Below are 19980 nucleotides of genomic sequence, written 5' to 3'. Positions count from 1 at the left end.
TTGGCCGTCCTGAGCCGCCCACTGATTCTTGTCCTCCACACCCAGTGTCCTGGGGTCAAGCAACAGGGGGCTGCTATCCTCCCCGTGCATGCTTTGAGGAGGAAGGCAGGAAGGAAGAATTTCGGTTTGAAGGGTTTCAATGTGAGATATTAATCCTGCAGTTTTCTTTTCCATAGCGCTTCCTCCCGTCGACCTGTCCCTTGCCTCTCGACTTGCTGGCGGCGGGTTTGCATCCTGATTTGCATGAAGAACTTGTTTGGCTTCGCTGCAGGGCTCGGATTACCGCGCTGCCTCGTGGCGCAGGTAGCTCGGGAGAGGCGTGGAGGCCCCCAGCGGCACAAAGACGGCGGCCACCTCCTCCGGAAGAGGGCAAAGAGCGAGAGCTGCGTCCCCTCCCGAGGCCTGACGCACCAGGCGGGCGGGGTTCCCTCGCCCACCAGGTGAACCCTCCCAGCGCGGCACACTCCGCCCCTCCGTCGTCCTCCTTCCCCCTCGCACGGCTGGGCGGCCCCATTTCCTTAGCGGCCAGAGGGCGAGGGTAGGCGCCGGCAGCAGACTCGGGACCAGAGGGGAACGTTTGAAGCCGAGGAGGAGACGGGAAGAAGCTGCAGCCTCGCCATGGCTTGGCCTCTGGGCGCAGGACTTGAGCTTTGGCTCCTTTGGGTGAGTCTGTTTAGTGGTCGTGTTTGAGCAGCCCACTTGTAGCTCGCCCGCCCTCGAGAAAAGGGCCGGCCGGTTGAAGGCGCTCTGGCGCCTCGGAAGAGATTTGTCCGCGCTGTCCAAAGAGGGGCGCGAAATTAAAACGCCTGGGTCTCTGCGGACGGAGCGGTCTTGCCTTTCCTCCTGCAGCCGCGGAATGAACTCTGCGCTGTGAAATGAGGAGAGCAAACGTGCGCCGCGGGGGAGGGGGCAACAGGCCAAGCGGGGCTTGCTGGGACGCTGACTGCTTCCCGATCCCGGCAGCCCGCGCCACGCCCTGCCTGCGGGCAGCCTCACCTGCAACGGTAAATGTGACGGGCTCCGTGCCTGCAAGCACCTAGACGGAGCGGGAAAGGCGAACGCTGGGCTGGCGTCGTCCTGAAACACCCGGAACGTTGCGTTTTCGGGAAACTGGGAGTTTTCCTTCAGATTTGTTGAAAAGTGGAAAGTCTCCTGTTGCAAAACAAAAACCGGGAGTTCTTCGGGAGGAGGGATTTTATTTGAATTTAAAAATGCCTTAATTTAAAAAGAACGTGGCAATAGAATTAATGTGTAAGAATTGGGTTGTGCTTTGATGTATTTTTTTAAAATACTGACACATTCTTACTAGATCTGGGTGGGCAGCAGCCCTGTTGGTCTGAAGCAGTAGAACAAAGGTTGAGTCCAGTGGCACCTTAAGACCAACGAAGTTTAGTTCTGGGTATCTTAAAGGTGCCACTGGACTCAAACTTTGTTCAACATTCTTACTAGTTTGATGGTCTCTGTACAACTGCCCAGATTCTACAAGAGCCTTTTTGACTTTTTCTGGTTTACAAAACAAGATTATAAACAGCCTGTGTTCAGTTCAAGGAAGTTGGTGTCACCTCCAGGCAGTGTTCCGTCTAAACTGAGTTAATCTGAGCTAGCTCACGGTTCTCTAGCCTCCAGATTACACATTTTTGTCTTGGTTCAGGAAGGATGGCTTCAGAGCAAACTAATTTATGCAGTAGCCAAATCACTCGCTCACAGCTTTAATGCCAGTAGCTCACAAAGTAGAATTCTTGCTCACAAGACTCCAAAGCTTAGAGGGAGCGTTGCCACCAGGTGATCAAGCACAACAGCCTGTTGTAAATGGTTTCAGGAGGGTAGCCCTGTTGATCTGCAGTAGAAGAGCTGGATTGGAGACCAGTAGCATCTTAGAAACCAACAAGATTTTTTGGTTATAAGCTGTTGAGAGTCAGAGCTCCCTTCATCTGAGGAAATTTATTCCACGAAAAACTTGTTGGTCTCTGAGGTGCTATTGGCCTCGAATCAAGCTCTTCTGTAAATGAGAAAAAGAGGTGTTTCGCACTATTATCAATAGTGAGCAGTGTTCACTCTAAGCTGAGTTAGTGTGAGCTAGCTCACAGTTTTTTAGCCTCTGGCTCACACATTTTTGTCTTAGCTTAGAAAGGATGGTTCCAGAGCAAACCAATTTATGCAGTAGCCAAATTGCTCACTCACAACTTTAATGCCAGTAGCTCACAAAGTAGAATTTTTCCTCACAAGACTCCACAGCTTAGAGGGAGCATTGGTTGTGAGTTCCATAAATGATTAACATTAGGAAGTTGTGGGCTAATAGACTTATAAACATAAAGAGCTTTTGTGAATTTGTTATTGTTAGTTGAAAAGGTCACTACTGGAGACTTTTTTCCTTTGCTTATGATGTCTAAGGAAGTTTGACCTTTTTTTCTCCTGTGCAAATAATTGTATTTTTCCTCTCTGAGAATAGTCCCCCAGTGTTCTTATTTTATGGGGAATCTTTTTGAAATAAACTGGTAGGAATCAGAAGATGTATTGGAAGTTCAAATGAGTTATTAATCCCTCTGTGCGAATGTGGCTTTCCAAAGGAAATAAAATATTCTTTCCCATCAGTTCTAGATAGATTTACTTCCTGGATCAGTGCCCTGATATTTCGGATTACCTATACCACCAGAGGGTGTAATTTGACAGCCTGCTACTTGACAAAACTGCACAAGACATTTCTTGGCATACTTCAGGGAATGAGGAAATTTTTAAGAATCACAGTATGTGTGGGTTCCATCATACTTGGATATCCTTGCATCCTTAGAGAAATTCGGTGTGGCAGCTATTGTCATTTGATTTGACCCCCACAAGGTATACACAGGGAATAATCTTAGCTAGGACTTTCCTTGGAAAGTGTTAACTATGTCAAGGCTCAACCTTTGAACATATGTGCTTTGGTGCTTGGGGGGGTCAACAGTGGGAGGGCTTCTAATGTCCTGGCCCCACTGGTGGACCTCCTGATGGCACCTGGTATTTCTGGCCACTGTGTGACACAGAGTGTTGGACTGGATGGGCCTTTGGCCGGATCCAACATTGGCGTCTCTTATGTTCTTATATGACAAACTGATAAAGTAGAGAGTATCTCTGAGCACACATGGAGGACCTCTTGAATTGCTGCCAGTCTGCCTCACACCAGTCCCATTGGTGTGGTAAATCTGGAATGATTCTTCACCCTGAAACTGATCTTTAACACTACGGGAAAGCTGGAATCTTCAACTATAGACAGGACCAGCATCAGCATACCCTCAGGTTGGGCAGCTGCCAGGGCTCAGGAGTTCTGGGGGGGCCCACTGCTGCTACCAACCCTCCCCCATATGCCATTTCCCCTCTTGCTGACTTGTGAGTGTTCACCACCCATGCATCCAGCTGCACACACTGCCCAGTGCCATCAGGGAAAGGGCTGCGAGCAGTGCAGATGGCTGTGAGGGTGGGCAGTGAAAGGGCTTGTGAGCAGGGTAGAGAGGAATGCACAGGCAGGTAGTGAGACACATGGGTGAGTGGATGAAAAGGGGGCCCTTGGGAACTCTCTGCCCAGAGCCATGCCATGCAAAATCTGGAACCGGCCCTGACTACAGAACAAAGCCCAGACTGAGAAATATGACTGTATATACATGAGGCCCTTGGCATGTGTGTTTAAGAAGGGTTTAATTTCAAAAAAATGAACGGTGCTGGAGTTAGAAATTAAGCACTGCTTAAACATGTTGATGGTCAAGGTTTAACTATAAATAACAGTGAATATCTTTTGCCTGGTGGAACAAGCTCCCATTTGAGATCAGGGCCCTGCGGAATTTGTTACAGTTCCGCTGGGCCTGCAAAAAGGAGTTGTTCCACTGGGCTTTCAGTTGAGGCAGCAGGCGTCCAAATTCCGTTCCTGGCCTTCCCTGCTGACAGGCCTAGCCTAGTGGTTAGTGGCTTGATGCTCCACAACACCACTCAGAAGATTTCCATCTGAGCATCAGCACCGAGGTGACTTTTGATTTGGTTTTTTTGTATGAAATTTCTGAAATTTTAATGGTTTGAGTTTTTATATTGTCTCTCTGTCATGGTATTTTTGTGACCTTGTAAGCCGCCCTGAGCCACCACCCCCTATATTGGAAAGCCTGAACACCAGGTCGTGACGTCACAGCAGTGGTGACCAGGGTAGTCATAACATTCCCTGTGTGGCTGACTCGAGCAGGAGAAGACTACGTTGGTCTCTTTCTCCCGGGCTGGTTTTCTCTGCAAAAACGAGGGAGGCTTTCTGGAGTTGGTTTGGGGGGGGGGTTGTGTGGGGTTTTTTGCACAGTGGCCATCTTTATTTTCTCGGAAGGAAGAGGACTCATCTTGCTTGCTTTTGGAGGACTCTGGACGTGATGATTCCCCGAAGCTTCCCTTTCCCCTCCCCCCGGTCTTTGCAAACGAGAGACGCTTGCAAAAATCAGGGTTTCCCCCCCTCGTTTTGGAATGGAATACCGAGAGATTGGAGGGAGATTCCCCGAAGCTTCCCTTTCCCCTCCCTTCCCCCCCTCCCCCCCGGTCTTTGCAAAAGAGAGACGCTTGCAAAAATCAGGGGTCCCCCCCCCATTTTGGAATGGAATACCGAGAGATTGGAGGGAGATTGAAAAAGTTAATCTGACCGGAGCGGGATCCATATATATATGGATGCCTCTACATAGGTGAACAGAAAATTAGCATATAACAATGTCTATATACATATGAACTATCAATTTCCATTTCAGTGTATCTGAGGAAGTGTATGTGCAAATGAAAACTCGTGCCTTGAATAGAACTTTGTTCTAGTGGTGGGTTTGTTTCCTCTTCCTGCATATCAGGCAGGTTGCTTCCATCTATGATGAAGGAGAATCAGAAGAAGAGAATCAGAAGAAGAGCCTCAGGCTTCCTCTGATCATCCCCCATCTTTTCTGCGGCAGTTGCCAGGAATAGACTCAAAGCAACTGGTTGACAATATACAATGAGCACAATTAGCCAACAGTGTGCGCAACATACGTGTGAAGGGATAGACTTATGGGAGGGGCTGTGGCTTAGCGGTAGAGCATCTGCTTTGCATGCAGAAAGTCCTCATTTCAATCTCCAGCATCTCAGTGAAAAGGATAAAGTAGTAAGTGATGTGAAAGACCTCCACCTGAGCTCCTTCCCACTGCAGCCTAGTGATCTGCTTGAAATGCTGTTCTGGGGGGATAGGGGGACCCTGAGGAATGGCATGAAGGAAATCTGCAGTGGATGGGGTGGGGCATTTGACATTGCCCATTTAGTCTGGATTCAGCTCCAGGCTGCTTGGAATTGGAGGACTCTGCCCTGGTGACAGGGTGATGGGTCTCACAATCCCTCTCCAGTGTGTGGCAGAAAAATAGGCAGGATCCCAAATGGATCATATCTGTACATTTTTTTGGAGAATGTAATAGAATAGCAGCCTTTGAAGCCAGGGAGTTTGTGTTGTACAACAGCTAGAGGGTTTGCCTGTAAGCTGGGAGAGACATTTCCGATAACCCATGAACTTGTTGTGCACCCTTGGGCTCCTCGCTGCTCTTTTATAATTGAAGTTTACTGTATGTGAAAACATCTTACCTAAGTATGAGTTTGTACATATTAATATCTCATGCTGTGTCAATGGTAGATAAAAAGTAATACTGAAAATCAAAAGTTATTAAACTCTTAGTATTATTTGACAATACCATCATACAACAGACATCCACCACTTACCCCTATTATATGCTTGTTAATTATACGAAACATACACTCAAATATGCAAGGGAAACTGAACTGAGTAACACTGTAAGCTAGTGTGAATACTGCAGTGAAAGAATCAAGAGAATATCTTGTTGAGTACACGAGAAACTGCAAGTTAAAACACTTGTGAAAGTAGCTGGCAACTGCAGAGTTCAGGGACTGTTATGACTACGGTACCTTTGATGACATCACGACCTGGTGTTCAGGCTTTCCATCTATAGGGGGTGGTGCCTGAACCCGCTCAAGGGGGAGGGCAAGATATAAATTGAAGAAATATAATAAATCTTTTTTACCCTTAGTTGTGTTTCTGCACTTTAAAATCCTTGTAGTGCAGATTCTGGGTTTCTCATATACAGAACCTTGTTATGTAGAATGAGGCATTCTAGACTAAAGCAGCAGAATTCTTGAGCTGGACCACTTGATACTGTGGGTAGAAAGCCCGTTTTTAAGTAGGCAAAGTTCCACATTTTTAATGCTCCCCTTGTAAAAAAAAAATGTCCCTGCATGTAATAAACTAGTACAGTGATCATTTACTAAATACCATGAACCTTTACAAAGGGGAAGCATTCACTAATATGACATCTCACCTGTAATCTTTTAAGCTCTTCATGATCTGGAACTTGCATGCCTTAGGAGGGACCATGACTCCCTGTGTGAATCCATGCTGCATTTTTCAGCAGTTATTTGTTATAGCATCACCCACCCAGAGTGGAAAGAACAGCCCGCAGCTCATCCTCAGGCTTGTTCTGTAGTTATCCCACCTTTGTAGAATAGACTTTTCTTGGAAGTAAGGAATGTTTCCACTATTTATTGTATTGTGTACTTAATCTGTTTTGGGTGTTTCTTGATTAATTATTTTCTAAGCTACCTTGGGCCTCCTCTGGTAGGGGGTAAGGCAGGCTAGAATTTATTTAATTAAATAAGACATACAAACCAAGATTCCGTTGCTTGTGCTGGAATATACAATGCATAGAGTGACTATAAATGGTATGACTTGAAATGTGGAGAATCTTTCCAGACCTTCCATTTTGCTAGTGGAACTGACAGTGCTGCAGTGCTACTGACTTATTTATCCTTGATGTGTGCATAATTCCACTGAGTGGTAGCTCCCTTTACTTTTTCCATTGTGGATCTTGGGGTTTTTTGTGGGTAGATCTGTCATAGAATAGACAAGCTCTCACATTCCGAAAACATATTTTCTCTTTAGAATATTTACAACCTGAAGCAGTAGAATCAAGTTGTGTTAAATAAGACAGCAATTTAAAAAACCCTAGTTGTGTAACCCTTCAGTGCCTGATGTAATAAAAAAGAAACTCTTGGCATTTGTAGTACTTAGTTGGAGGCAAGTGATCACAGCAACAAAAGTTCTGCTTTATAAAACAGAAATGGAGGTTTATCTTGGCTGTTCTAGGGTGACTTACCCAGAATATCATGCTGTTTAAAACAGCCTGCTGTGTTTGAGGGTGGGATATTGTTTCATGCTTGTTCATGGGTACTGTAGAGAGTGAAAGAAGTGAGCTGACTGTATGAAGGCTGTTACTGGACCAACACCTGATTGAGGACTCATAACTTTAAACACATTTTGCTGGTTTACTAGTCCCTCCCACAGAAAAAGAAACTAGCATATGAATCCTTTGTTAGCGCGATCTAACACCTCCCACAGAAAAAGAAACTAGCATATGGTTATATTCCAGTAGGAACAATTTTGCTTTTGTTTCTTGTAGTCCAGTTTGTTTCCATTTGCGTCAGTGTCAGCCTGAGAATGGCCACCACATACAGTGAATAAAAAGAGTGTAGTATTTTATGTGGATTAGCCAGGCAGTTTCTCTTAAGCAAGAGAACAACCATCACTACTCTTTGCTCAAGATGTTTCTACACAATGTTAAGATTTCCTAGGATACTTGGAAGCACTTCTCATTCTCCCAGTAGTAACTGGATTGGATTTAACACTGAAATACTGCCATTGAAATATAAACCTGCTATAGAATGAGGCGCTTTAGGTGGTTATTCCAGGGGGAAACTGAACACGTACATCAGTACTTCACTTCCATGACTATGGTGCTGAAAGTGCCTCAGCAGCTGCAAAGGCCTCCTTGTTGTGGTAGCATTTTGAAAAAAATAATCCTCTTGGTTTCCATCACTTAAGTTATATTTCATAAAACAACCTAAACTTTAGAGCAGAGAGCTTGTTAACCATAATTCCTTCTACTATGTAGTATGTCATCTCCAGAGCGACTTGCTGATTTCTCTGTGTTTACATGTTAATCGGGTTCCTGCGGTTTAGACCATTTGCAGCCAGTGAGTTTGTGATGACTCAGCAGAGAGACATTGCTGAGATCTGATGTCTGAACATGTGGCCCTTGAAGCAAATTGTAGCTTATTAAATGTTACATGGCCAACATAGTTCAACTTCAAACTGAAGCTTAACAAGTATACTTGCACTGAGATCAAAACCTGAGTGGATAGTGAGTTTATATAGGGATGAAGTCATTCCAGGGTGCTTCCAGTCTGATTTCATCACCAATGGTAGCACCACACCTGGAAGCAGAACAGTTATCACCTTAGGAGGGGAGCTGGACCAACCCCCACAGGCTGTGCACAGAATTATTTCCACTATAGCGATCTTAGTCATATACCTCAACTAGTAGCAGCATAGGGATACCCATAGCGATCACATTTTCAAGTATCTGGCATGCCCAGAAAAGCACAGAAAATCACAGAAAGCCTTCTGAGAGCCAGTTTGGTGTAGTGGTTAAGTGTGTGGACTTTAATCTAGGAGAATCTGGTTTGATTCCCCACTCCTCCACTTGCAGCTGCTGTATGATCTTGGGCATCTTCTGACAAGAGCTGTCCTTGAAAGAGCAGTTTGTGTCAGAGTTCTCTCAGCCCCACCTACCTCACAGAGTGTCTTTTGTGGGGAGGGAAAGGGAAAGGAGTTTGTAAGCCACTCTGAGACTCCAAGTGAAGGGCGGGGTATAAATCGCCTTCGCCTTCTTCTTCCCCCCTGCTAAGCCCGGTTGAAGTGCACTGGGTTCAGCTACCCTGAAAGTCCATTTTTTAAATTGTTTGTGGATCCTAGAAAATAATAAAATGTTTTCATCAAATAATGTGTATGGGGAATCTTCAAGATTGTTTGGATGTTGAATCAGAGAAGCGCATTCAAATGTTTTTAATTGCTCCAAAAGCGTTAGGACACAGGATGTGCAAAATTCGTTTAAACCTGCCAAGCCCTTTATGTAAGCTCAATAAAAACAGAAACTCAGCCCTGCATACCGATTTGAAAAGATTGCTCTTTAAGCACAATAATAATAATAAGAGTCTCCGCATCATCCCTGCCTGCCCTTCCCTGCTCTGACTAGAAACAACTTGAGGAAAGTGATTTTAAGCTGAAAAAATGTCGGAGGGGGGGGGGGAGAGCAACCTCTCCCTGCCTGCCCTTTTTCTACTGAGTTGCAGCCTACCAAGACTATTTGGATTTAGGGAGGAGGTAGGAAAAAGTCATGGAATATGAGACTCTGATATTACCTACCTTTACTTGGAAATATGTAGAAGTGATTAGGATTAATGCCTTAAAAACTATATACTCCATTCAACATATCTGCAATAGTTCAAGTTCAAGTTAGCCTTTATTGGCATAAATTAACAATACAAATTATACAGATAACTGTGCAATAAAACTATGCTTTCTTGCATACCCTGTATTGAATGGATGAAAATAACTTGAACCTAAGGTATGGCATAGACATTTTAAGGAAGAATATTGGAATCTTTTGGCAGGATTTTGAGATACCCAATAGCCAGAGGGGGAAAACACTAATGTTACTTAAAAAGTGGCTGGCAATTCTTTTCAGATTCTTATCAAATGTTGCCTGAAAACTAAACTTTGAAAAGTGTAAAGGTTCTGCCCATGAGTGGTAAACCAGCTGCGATTAGGGTGATTCTGATGTTGCTGGCTGCAGGTCAGCCTTCTCCCCCATGCTCTTCAATCGCTGTGTAAAGCCCTTAGGAGAAATCATTTGTACATTTGGAGTAGACTGTCATCCATATGCTGGTGGCACCCAGATCTATATTACTTTATTCAAATTGCCTGATGCTGCTCTAGAGATCCTGAACCCCAGGGCTTTACTGCTGTGGTTCAACAGTGAACAAGGGAGAACAAATTGAAACTGTATCCTGACAAGATGGAGGAAATGCTGGTTGGGAAGGCTGAAGTAATGAGGGACATTGTGCTTCCTCACCTTGATGGAGTCCACATGATGCTCACTGGCTCTCAGTTAAGAGCTTTGGCATTATAGCGGATCCAGCACTATTTCTAGAGAAGCAAGTTAATGCCTCTGCAAAACAGGCATTCTGCCAGCTTCATTTCGCCCAGAAGATGGTCCTCCAGTTGGTGCAGAATGCTGCAGCCTAGTTGCTGTCAGGTGCTAGGTGGAATATGCATGTCACACCCAATGTTCCCTCTAAGCTGAGTTAGTGTGAGCTAGCTCACAGTTTTTTAGCCTCCGGCTCAGACATTTTGGTTTTAGCTCAGGAAGGCTCCAGACCAAACTAATTTAATGCAGTAGCCAAATTGCTCGCTCACAACTTTAATGCCAGTAGCTCACAAAGTAGAATTTTTGCTCACAAGAGTCCACAGCTTAGAGGGAACTTCGGTCACACCTATTCTGCAGACACTCCTTTGGTTACTGATCAGTTACTGAGTTCAGTTTGAGGATCTGGTTATTATCTACAAAGCCCTTGGACCTGCGTACTTGCAGGACTGCCTCTCCCACTATGCTTCACTGCAAGAGCTTTGCTCATCCAGTCAAAGCGATCTCAAGATGCTTCCTTGCAAACTGATGTGATTGGCATCTGCCTGTTCACATGCATTTGTAGTGGTGGTTCGACCTTGTGGAACCTCAGGAAGCTCAGGAAGCTCAACCTTGAGCACCTCAGGACAGCCCCTGGAAACCAGAAATATTCAGGAGGGTATTTTAAAAAAGGGATGTAGTAAAGTGGAACAGTCCAGAAGGATTATAGTTCACTGCAATGATTACTGTAGGTATCACCACCTTTTACAGCATGGTTTTATACAGGGCTCTAGTCGGGGGGGAGCTCTCAGGTACGGAGCTCCGGAAGAGAACCTCTAGGGGGCGGGGCGGTCACGTGGTGAAGCCCCGCCCCCTTCTTTACCCCGCCCTCTGCTTCGATCCTCATTCCGTTTGGGAATGAGGATGAAGCAGGAGGGTAAGTAGCCGGGCCTTCTGACACACTTCCGGTGATGTCAGGGGGTGTGGCCTTCTGTCACTTCCGGTGATGTCAGGGGGCGTGGCATATGCAAATAAGTTATGCTAATGAGTTATGCTAATGAGCTCCGGCAGCTCTTTTTCTACAACAAGACCCCTGGTTTTATATATTTTTATAAGCCATTTTCTGTGTTGTTTATATTATACCTTGCCTTAGTTTGTTTGCCTTGTTTTCTAATTCTGTAATCCTAGTCCTGTTGCATTGTTTATTTATCATCTTATGTGGTTTGATCGCACTGTTTCATATCTTGTAGTTACCCTGAGTCTCAGCAAGAAAGGTGGGCCATAAACAAACAAATAAATAAAAATTTATCACCCACCTTTCTGACTGAGATTTAAGGCAGATTACAAAATTATGCAGCCATATAATAAAGGCCAGTAGATACATGTAATGCACAATTCAATAAAGTACATTTAGAGAACAGAGAAAACAAATGGTACAGTATAGAAAACAACGGAATAATGACAACAGAATGCATCCAGTGAACTATGCAACACTGGGGAGGGGGGCTAAAATGTTCACAGACAAATATAACACTATAACCCTACCCTATTCCCTTTATAAAAAGGCCTTCCTGAACGATTTTGTTTTGCACATTCTGTGAAGTGATAGAAGTGTGTGAGCCTTCCTGACCTTATCAGGCAGGCCATTCTACCAGTTTGGAGCCACAACAGGGAATGCTTCGGTACAGGCAGCCATTGTTCTTACCCTTTCACAGGGTGGCACCTTTAGAGGACTTTGCTCAGATGAGTGAAGCTGTTTCAGCACAGCATATGGAGAGAGGCAGCCCTTCAAATGTGGGACCTAGGCTATGCAGGGCTTCGTAGGTAATATCCTGGACCTGGGTTGGATTTTTCAGTAACCAGTGAAGCAACTGCAGAATAACTGTAATATTCATGATCTGCCAACTCATGCTGGAGTAACCATGGCATGGATCCACAGATCTGTGAGATAAGGCAGCTTCATGCATTCACCCTTATCCATTTAGTTGCAGCTGTCAGGCCCTGGCTCAGCACAGCTACAGCAGCACCCTATGGTGTGGACAAAGAAAGACAGGGCTGGGGGTCATCGGTGTATTGTGACACTACTCCAAAGCTACGAATCACCTCTCCCAGAGGCTTTGATCCAGGGGCTTCCTGTGTTTCTGATTCCTATCATAATATAATCCTGAGTAATTCACCATTCAGTTTTTTAAAATGCTTGATGACAGGAAAAAGTATTGTCACAAAATATAATCAGCAGTTGTGATCCCATTTATCGAATTAGGACAGGATCAAACTGTTTCTGCTTAAACATTAAGTAGAACAGACTGCAGACAGCTTCACACTAATCATGCCTCGATCCAGCTTAGGGAGGCCATTATGTGCAGAAGTAGTTTGATTACTGAATGGTAAACTGCATTGTTGAGTTGCATGTTGGTTCTGTTGCCCAAACAGACTGGTTGCCTAGTGTGCCAATGCCCAATAAAGGACACAACAGGGAAATTCCAGAAGCAGAAGAGAACTTTATTGCAATACTAGGAAAAAGGCCCATTGTGGAAATAAATACAACGATCTCTAGAAAGAGGCTCTGGGCGGATGCCCTGGCTTTGGACACTCAGTGTCAATTTGCTGTGGCGACCTCAGCAGGGTATAATGACACTGAGTCCACCATTTTCTCCAGAGGAACTGATCTCTGCTATCTAAAGAACAGTGGTAATTTTGAGTGATCTCCAGTCCTCACCTGGAGATTGGCAATGATGGTTCCCCAGAAGGGAATGGTTGGTTTGGAGAGTGGAGTCTATGGCTTTGTACCTGTCTGAGGTCCCACGCCTCCTGAAACCTCATCCTCTCCAGGCTCCACCCCTCAAAACTCCAGGAATTTCCCACCTGGAGTTGGCAACCCTATCTCCTTCCCAACCAATCATCAGCCTACCTTTATTTCCCTCTTACTCTTCAGCTTTCCACCCCCCACACACCTGCAGCTTCTCCCGTGCTCTGAAGCCCTGACTGCTACATCACATTGGCTGTCATATGGGGGCCACCTCAGCAGCATATAAGGATACAGAGCCCACCATTTTCTCCAGGGGAACTGATCTTTGCCATTTAGAAAGCAGTTGTAATTCTGAGTGATCTCCAGCCCTCACCTGGAGATTGGACACATTTTACCTTGTTTAGAATGTTGGAGGCGAGACTCAAGCAATGCAGCCAGTGGATAGGGACAGATTCTGAGTGACACACCAGGGCGCCAACCAATTCCGGAGCATATGGAATGTTCTACAGAAGTGCCACCACCATTCGACTTTTATTTATAAGGGAGATAGGAGACTCCAGGTGGCAAAGACCCATGAAGTCAAAAGCTGTAGTCTCTATATTCAGTTTTTATACACTGCAATAAACAACTTCTAGATGTGCACAGATGCCTGCTATAAGGTATTTGGTTTCCTTTACAGCTATTAAGGGATGTCTTTGCCAAGCAGACATACAACCAGACATATAATTTCTCCATATCAGCACTTTTAATCCTTTAGATCAGCAGTTGGGACTTCCCAGTCCTCAAAATGTGCTCAAGTGGGACTTTCCAGTCCCCAATATATTTTATCAAGCTTAACTCTTACCCCTGCTGCCAGATATTTGTTTAGTCTGGGTCTTTTTGACCCAGTGTTCCCACATCCTCTTTCTTCTATGTGCTTGCTAGGCTATGATGCTGGAAAAAGCTTGTCTTAGCTCAGACGGCACATTATAATATACTAAGAAAAAGGCTTGCTGTGGAAATAAATACAACAGCCTCTAGGAAGAGGCTCTGGGCGGGTACCCCGGCTTTGGACACTCAGTGTCAATTTGCTGTGGCGACCGCAGCAGGGTATAATGACACTGAGTCCACCATTTTCTCCAGAGGAACTGATCTCTGCTACCTAAAGAACAGTTGTAATTTTGAGTGATCTCCAGTCCTCACCTGGAGATTGGCAATGTTGGTTCCCCAGAAGGGAATGGTTGGTTTGGAGAATGGAGTCTATGGCTTTGTACCTGTCTGGGGTCCCACGCCTCCTGAAACCTCACCCTCTCCAGGCTCCATCACATCTCCAGGAATTTCCCACCTGGGGTTGGCAACCCTATCTCCTTCCCAGCCAATCATCAACCTACCTTTATTTCCCCCTCACTCTTCAGCTTTCCGCCCCCCACACACCTGCAGCCTCTCCCGTGCTCTGAAGCCCTGACTGCTACGTCACAAGGATACAGAGCCCACCATTTTCTCCAGGGGAACTGATCTCTGCCATCTAGAAAGCAATTGTAATTCTGAGTGATCTCCAGCCCTTACCTGGAGATTGGACACATTTTACCTCAGAAGAGCAAACTGTTTAGAAAGTTAGAGGCAAAAGCCAATCAAGTCGCATATGCAAATGACCTCTGTGTTCCAAGGCAAAGGCCAATGAGGCTGCATATGCAAATAACCTCTGTGGTCTGACTGGCTATGGGGGGGGAGGAACAGCAAACTGTTTAGAATGTTGGAGGCGAGACTCAAGCAATGCAGCCAGTGGATAGGGACAGATTCTGAGTGACACACCAGGGCGCCAACCAATTCCGGAGCGTGTGGAATGTTCTAGAGAAGTGCCACCACCATTCGGCTTTTATATATAAGGCAGATTAGCTTTTAGCAGAAAATGGCATTAGCCTTGCTACTTTAGCATCTACCCAAGTATATACCTGAAATATAAGCATTGCTACTTTGTTCATCAGTTGTATGTGATGTGATTTGCTTCTTGAGATTCAAATCCCAGATCAAGTCAGTCATAACAGAAATAACTGTATAGGAATACATGCAAAATGTTTTGTATGTGCAAGAGATTTTGGATAAAGCACCTTCACTTTGAGCCAAACCCTCTTTAAGATCTTTTTGCTGGTCTGTACCTGTACACTTCTGAGAAAAGGCATGAATCAAGTTGAACTGTGCTGGAGAATATGACGGAATTATTTGTAATGTAAGGGCAGGGTAGGATTTGACAGGAGACAAAGAAAATGTATTTCTCACTCAGAACAAAGAAATCCACCCTGGAACAGAAACCTCCCTTGGACCAGAAATGCATCGTTGAAACCTGCTGGGGCTTGAGAAACAGTGTTTTACTACAGACTGGGAGACGCCCAAAGGAAATCCTTATACACTGTCCGTTTCCTTAAAAGGGTATTTACAGTCACATAGGGGCATGTACCTTCCCATGCTAAAATCATAAATGCAAAGCATAACTACCAACTGTTGAAAATATTTTAAAAGTAGAGACAACCCTTCTTATTCAGCAATTCATTTTCCCATGGCATATTCAGAAGCCTAATTCCAGTGGGGAAAATGTATCTAATGAAATGGGCTCTTGCCCATGGACGTTTATGCTTCTATATTTTGCATTCCTAACCACATTTACTGTGGAGTAAGTACCGTCAAATCATTGGATCTTAATGATGAATAAGCCTGCTTAAGATCATGTTGCACATCTCTTAGTGCTTACGTTGCCACAAGGCTCTCTCTTGTTTTTGTTTGAAGAACACCAGTGATATGAATTAATGAATGCAGGTTCACAATTCAGCTCTCACTTTGTTTGTTCACTTGTTTAGAAGGTTTCTATGCTACTTCTTTGGAGAGCCTGCCAGAGCGGGCTGACAAAATAAAACATAATAGAAGCACAACACAATAAAAGTTGCTAATAATAATAACCCCAGCATTAGAAACACAGGACTTCAAACTGCACATAACATTGAGCAGCTTAAAATGAGCTTCATAAAACAGTTATCAAGCTTTTTTTTAAAAAAAAAAACCCTATAAAAATGATGTCAAAAGATCACCTTCCTTAATTGAAAGCCTGGGTTAAAAGAAGCATTTTGGCGTGACACCTATAAGAGAGTTTGGTAGGTGTCAGATGAGCCTCAAAGGAGATGGCATTCCACAGGTGAGGTGCTACCACTGAAAGAGCCGCATCTCTGGTCATCACCAGCTTCACTTTTGAAGGTGGGGCACAGAGAGCAGGACTTGTGAGGAAGCTCCCAGAGCTGAGCATAGGGTTGCCAGCTCTGGGTTGGGAAATACCTGGAGATTTGGGGGTGGAGCCTGGGGAGGGCAGCATTTGGGAAGGGGAGGGGAGTGACCTCAGCAGGTATAATGCCATAGAGTCCACCATCCAAAGCAGCCATTTTGTCCAGGGGAAATGAACTTGGTTGTCTGGAATAATAATAATTATCATTTGGCAGGGGGTGTAGTATAGCCAGGAGATCCGAAGATTGTTTGGCAACCTGAAATTCCAGCTGTTTTTGTGGCAAGCTAGGTTTTAGTTTGTTTTTAGCTGAGGGAACTGTGACTGACCCAAGGTCACCTAGCTGGCTTCATGTGGAGGAGTGGGGAATCGAACCCACTTCTCCAGACCAGAGTCCGCCACTCTTAACCACTACACCAAACCGGTTGTCGGTTGTCTGGAGATCAGTTGTAATTTCCTGGAGGTTAGCAACCCTAGCTGGACAGTATACATCCATAACCCTCTTTGTACATTATAAGGCTAATGCTATTGCCCTGGCTTATTTTACATGTCTGAATTCTCTAGCAGTGCTATACAGTTGTTTTGGGAAGGACTACAACTCACAGTGATTTGTGATCAGATCTCATGATATCTTTACTTCAGAGCAGCTGTTTGTTGACTGCTAGTTTGATTAAGAAGACTGGAGAGTGCTAGAAGAGGAGATGGTTATCCATTGTGCTGCTTCTCTAATATTGCCGTTAAAGCCCTACATGGCCAGGGTCCGACTTACCTGAGGGACCGCCTTTCCCCACATATACCCCCAAGAGCACTTCGGTCGGGGACACAACATCGCCTGGTGATTCCAGGCCCCCGGGAGGCAAGGCTCGCTGCGACCAGGGCCAGATCCTTCTCGGTGGCGGCCCCTACCTGGTGGAATGAGCTCCCAGAGGAGATCAGGGCCCTGCGGGACCTTATGCAGTTCCACAGGGCCTGCAAGATGGAGCTCTTCCACCAGGCTTTTGCATAGGGGCCGTCATTGCCACCACCACCAATGGTCTGGATAACAACGGGGCTAGGGACGGCCCCAGGAAGATCGTCTACAACACTACGTGGCACTGGTACCACTGGACTTACTTGGGACCAACTACAGGACAAGATCACCCCCAAAGAACTGACTTACCATCATGAGATTTATTTGGGGACCATCATGTTTTCATGGAAAACTTTACTTTTATCTGTGTTATCTAATGGTTTTATTGCTTTTATTATGTTTTATGTGGGCTCTGCCCCTTGTAAACCGCCCTGAGCCCACTCATGGGGAGGGCGGGGTAAAAATTTCAAAATTAAATAAATTCCTCTCACCACAGCTGCTGTTAGCCCCAGTGTAGAAAAATATTGTGTACCTATATGGTGCTGGCATTTTTTTAGTAGTAAAAAGGGATCACCAGTACCCAGTTTGCAAAGATGTTGTAAATATTACTGAGAGGATGCCTGTCAGTACAATTGAACAAGTGTTATTGTTTGGAAACTTACTGTTGTGTGTGGAGCTGCCCATTCTGTAAAGGTAAATTAGAAAACCACCTACTGGGGGGGGGAGAGATTTACAGTCACAGGAAAAGGATTTACCTATGAATGTTAGAATAGAAAAATGTATTGGTTCTGGGGAAGTGTTAGCTCTAGATTGATTTAGACTGGTCTTAAAGAATGTTTTTATAAAATACTTTTTCAATGCTATCTGACTCCCCATAGATTAGCCTTCAATATGTAATTCATTGCAGGATAAATGTTGGAGTTGTGGTTCATCGTTTGCTGATATATTTAATGTATTTTGGACATGCTGTAAGATACAGGTGTTTTCGAGAACTGTGGTCCAGTTTGTTAGTGAAAAGCCAGGGATCAACATACCCCCCTTGAAGCTAGGATAATACTACTAGGATACTTTTCAAGGCTGAAAGTACCTTTCAGGCTGTGTTGATGCATCCGATATGCAGCTAGTTTTCAGTCTGTTCACTGTTGCCAAGATGATTATAGCAGCAAATTGGGAAAAGGCAGGACACCCTTCTGTAAATGAAGGGTTTAATAAAATCTGATGTATTGCTATATTATCAGAGGGGTCACAGAATTTTGTTTTTGAATTAGCATTAGGAAAGAAGATTGGGCCCCTCATGACAGTAGAGATGTCTTTGAAAATATAGTTATAATAAAATGTGGAGAATTCTCCATTTCTCACATTAAAAATGTTTAGTTTATCTCTTTTGAATGTGAATGTTTATTTCTAAGTTTGTTAGTGTGCTAAAGAAAACACTAAAATAGTGTTAAGGAAAACACTAACTGTAATTATCAATAGTACTGCATTGCTGAATTGTTGATGTTTACTGAAGGTGAAACTATATGCTAATAATAGGGTTGCCAACCTCTAGAGGGAGCCTAGAGATCTCCCAGAATTACAGCTCATCTCCAGACGATAGAAATCAGTTCCTCTCGCGAAAACAGCAACTTTTGAGGGCGGACACTGGCATTGTACCCCACTGAGGACCTGCCCTCCCTCAAGCCACACTGTTCTGCACAAAATCTCTGGGAATTTCCCAACCTGGAGATGGCAACCCTAGATTAAGAAACATGGGGCTAACCTAAAAAATGGCAGCCTTGAGACAAATTCCCCCTCTGCCATGTATAAATGGAACTTTCCTCGCAATATGATGTCCTGACAGCATTTCACTGAGAGTTTGCTCAGCATAACTGGCTGCAGACAGCTTGGCATGATGCCATCAGGGCACTTTGTAAGTTGCAGCAGAGGAGAATGAGGAAATTCAACCTAGAAGCAGACCTGTATTAAAAAAGCTGTTTTAAAAAAGTAAAGGGGGTCCCCTTTGGGGGTTATGGGACCTTGATGGTCAAAAACTGTGTGAAACGGGCTGGAGTAAGAAAAGGAATTCAGTGAGACTGAGTAAATGAACAGACTGGATCCAACCCACTGATTTTCATTTCCACTGAATAAATGGGCGGGATGTTGCCTGTTCGTGTATGTTTTTTAAAAGTTTTTTTTTTTCCCATTCTTTTGCAGAGTTGCATGATTCTTGGAAATGGGCTTCATGTGCAGGTAGGAGACTATGGAATCACAATGTAAAGAGGCACAAAGGATGGCCAAGCAACTCAGATGATTGGATAGTGATGACTGGGTGGGGAAGCAAGACCACTAGCTGGCCTGCCAGTTCTCTGAACTGAGAAAACACGTGTGACCTTCTACAGAGTACTGTTATTCCCAGTATTTTTGAAATTCATATACCATCCATATGCCAATTTATAATTTGCATCCAAAAACAACATAAACATTAAAGCCTGAACAGTTATTCTTGCTGGCAAGGAAGGTGAACAAAGCAATGTAGTGCCAAAAACCTGAGTAGAAAAGTTCTAGAGCAAGGGTATCAAACCTACAGACCATGAGCCAAACCAGCCTGCCCAGGCCTTTATTCTGGCCAAGGAGTGGGGCTCTCTTCTCTCTCCGCGTCCCTGCCCATCTTCACTGTTCTGAATTTGAGCTGCCTTGGAGTATAGAGAACAGGAAGCAGTGGGTGGGGCTCTGTAGTCCTCCTCACAGGTAGGAGCTGAGGGGGGGTGCTTCTTTTTTATTTTAAAACTTACTTTGCAAAATCCCACTATTCCCCCCACCTTTCCAGTTTAGGCAGGCACGTTTTAGGGAGGGGGGGTTGGGACCAGCCAGGATTAAAATATAGAGTTCTGCAAACTCAAGGGGCTCTAGTTATGCAGAGAAATATTAGTTTTAACACACACATCCTCCTTATGTGGAGTGCCAAAGGAATGATAGCAGAGCAAGTGCTGAAGGGGATACCCAAAATTATCTCAAACTACCCTGTAAAAAATACCCTGAGACCCTGAAGAGCCACTGCCACTCTGAGTAGACCCGGGGGGGGGGGGGCCGGAACGTTTGTAGGGCCCCTCCTTCCTTT

The 19980-nt window shown here is 44.7% G+C and overlaps 1 protein-coding gene across 1 annotated transcript in view; it reads left to right on the top strand.

The window, feature by feature from the left end:
• Positions 1-300: 300 nt before the first annotated feature.
• DSG2 (desmoglein 2) overlaps positions 301-19980 on the top strand; it is a 47159-nt gene continuing 27479 nt past the window's right edge. Inside the window, exons 1-2 of the mRNA XM_015414556.1 lie at positions 301-663; positions 19077-19112. Coding sequence (XP_015270042.1) covers positions 619-663; positions 19077-19112 — 81 coding nt within the window. The 5' untranslated portion in view covers positions 301-618. The remainder of the gene's footprint in view (positions 664-19076; positions 19113-19980) is intronic.

Source organism: Gekko japonicus, unplaced genomic scaffold (genome assembly GCF_001447785.1).
Source record: "Gekko japonicus isolate JY-2015 unplaced genomic scaffold, Gekko_japonicus_V1.1 scaffold559, whole genome shotgun sequence".
Lineage (NCBI taxonomy): Eukaryota > Metazoa > Chordata > Lepidosauria > Squamata > Gekkonidae > Gekko > Gekko japonicus.
The sequence above is the reverse complement of the archived record's forward strand: the minus strand, read 5'-3'. Positions and strand labels throughout refer to the sequence as shown.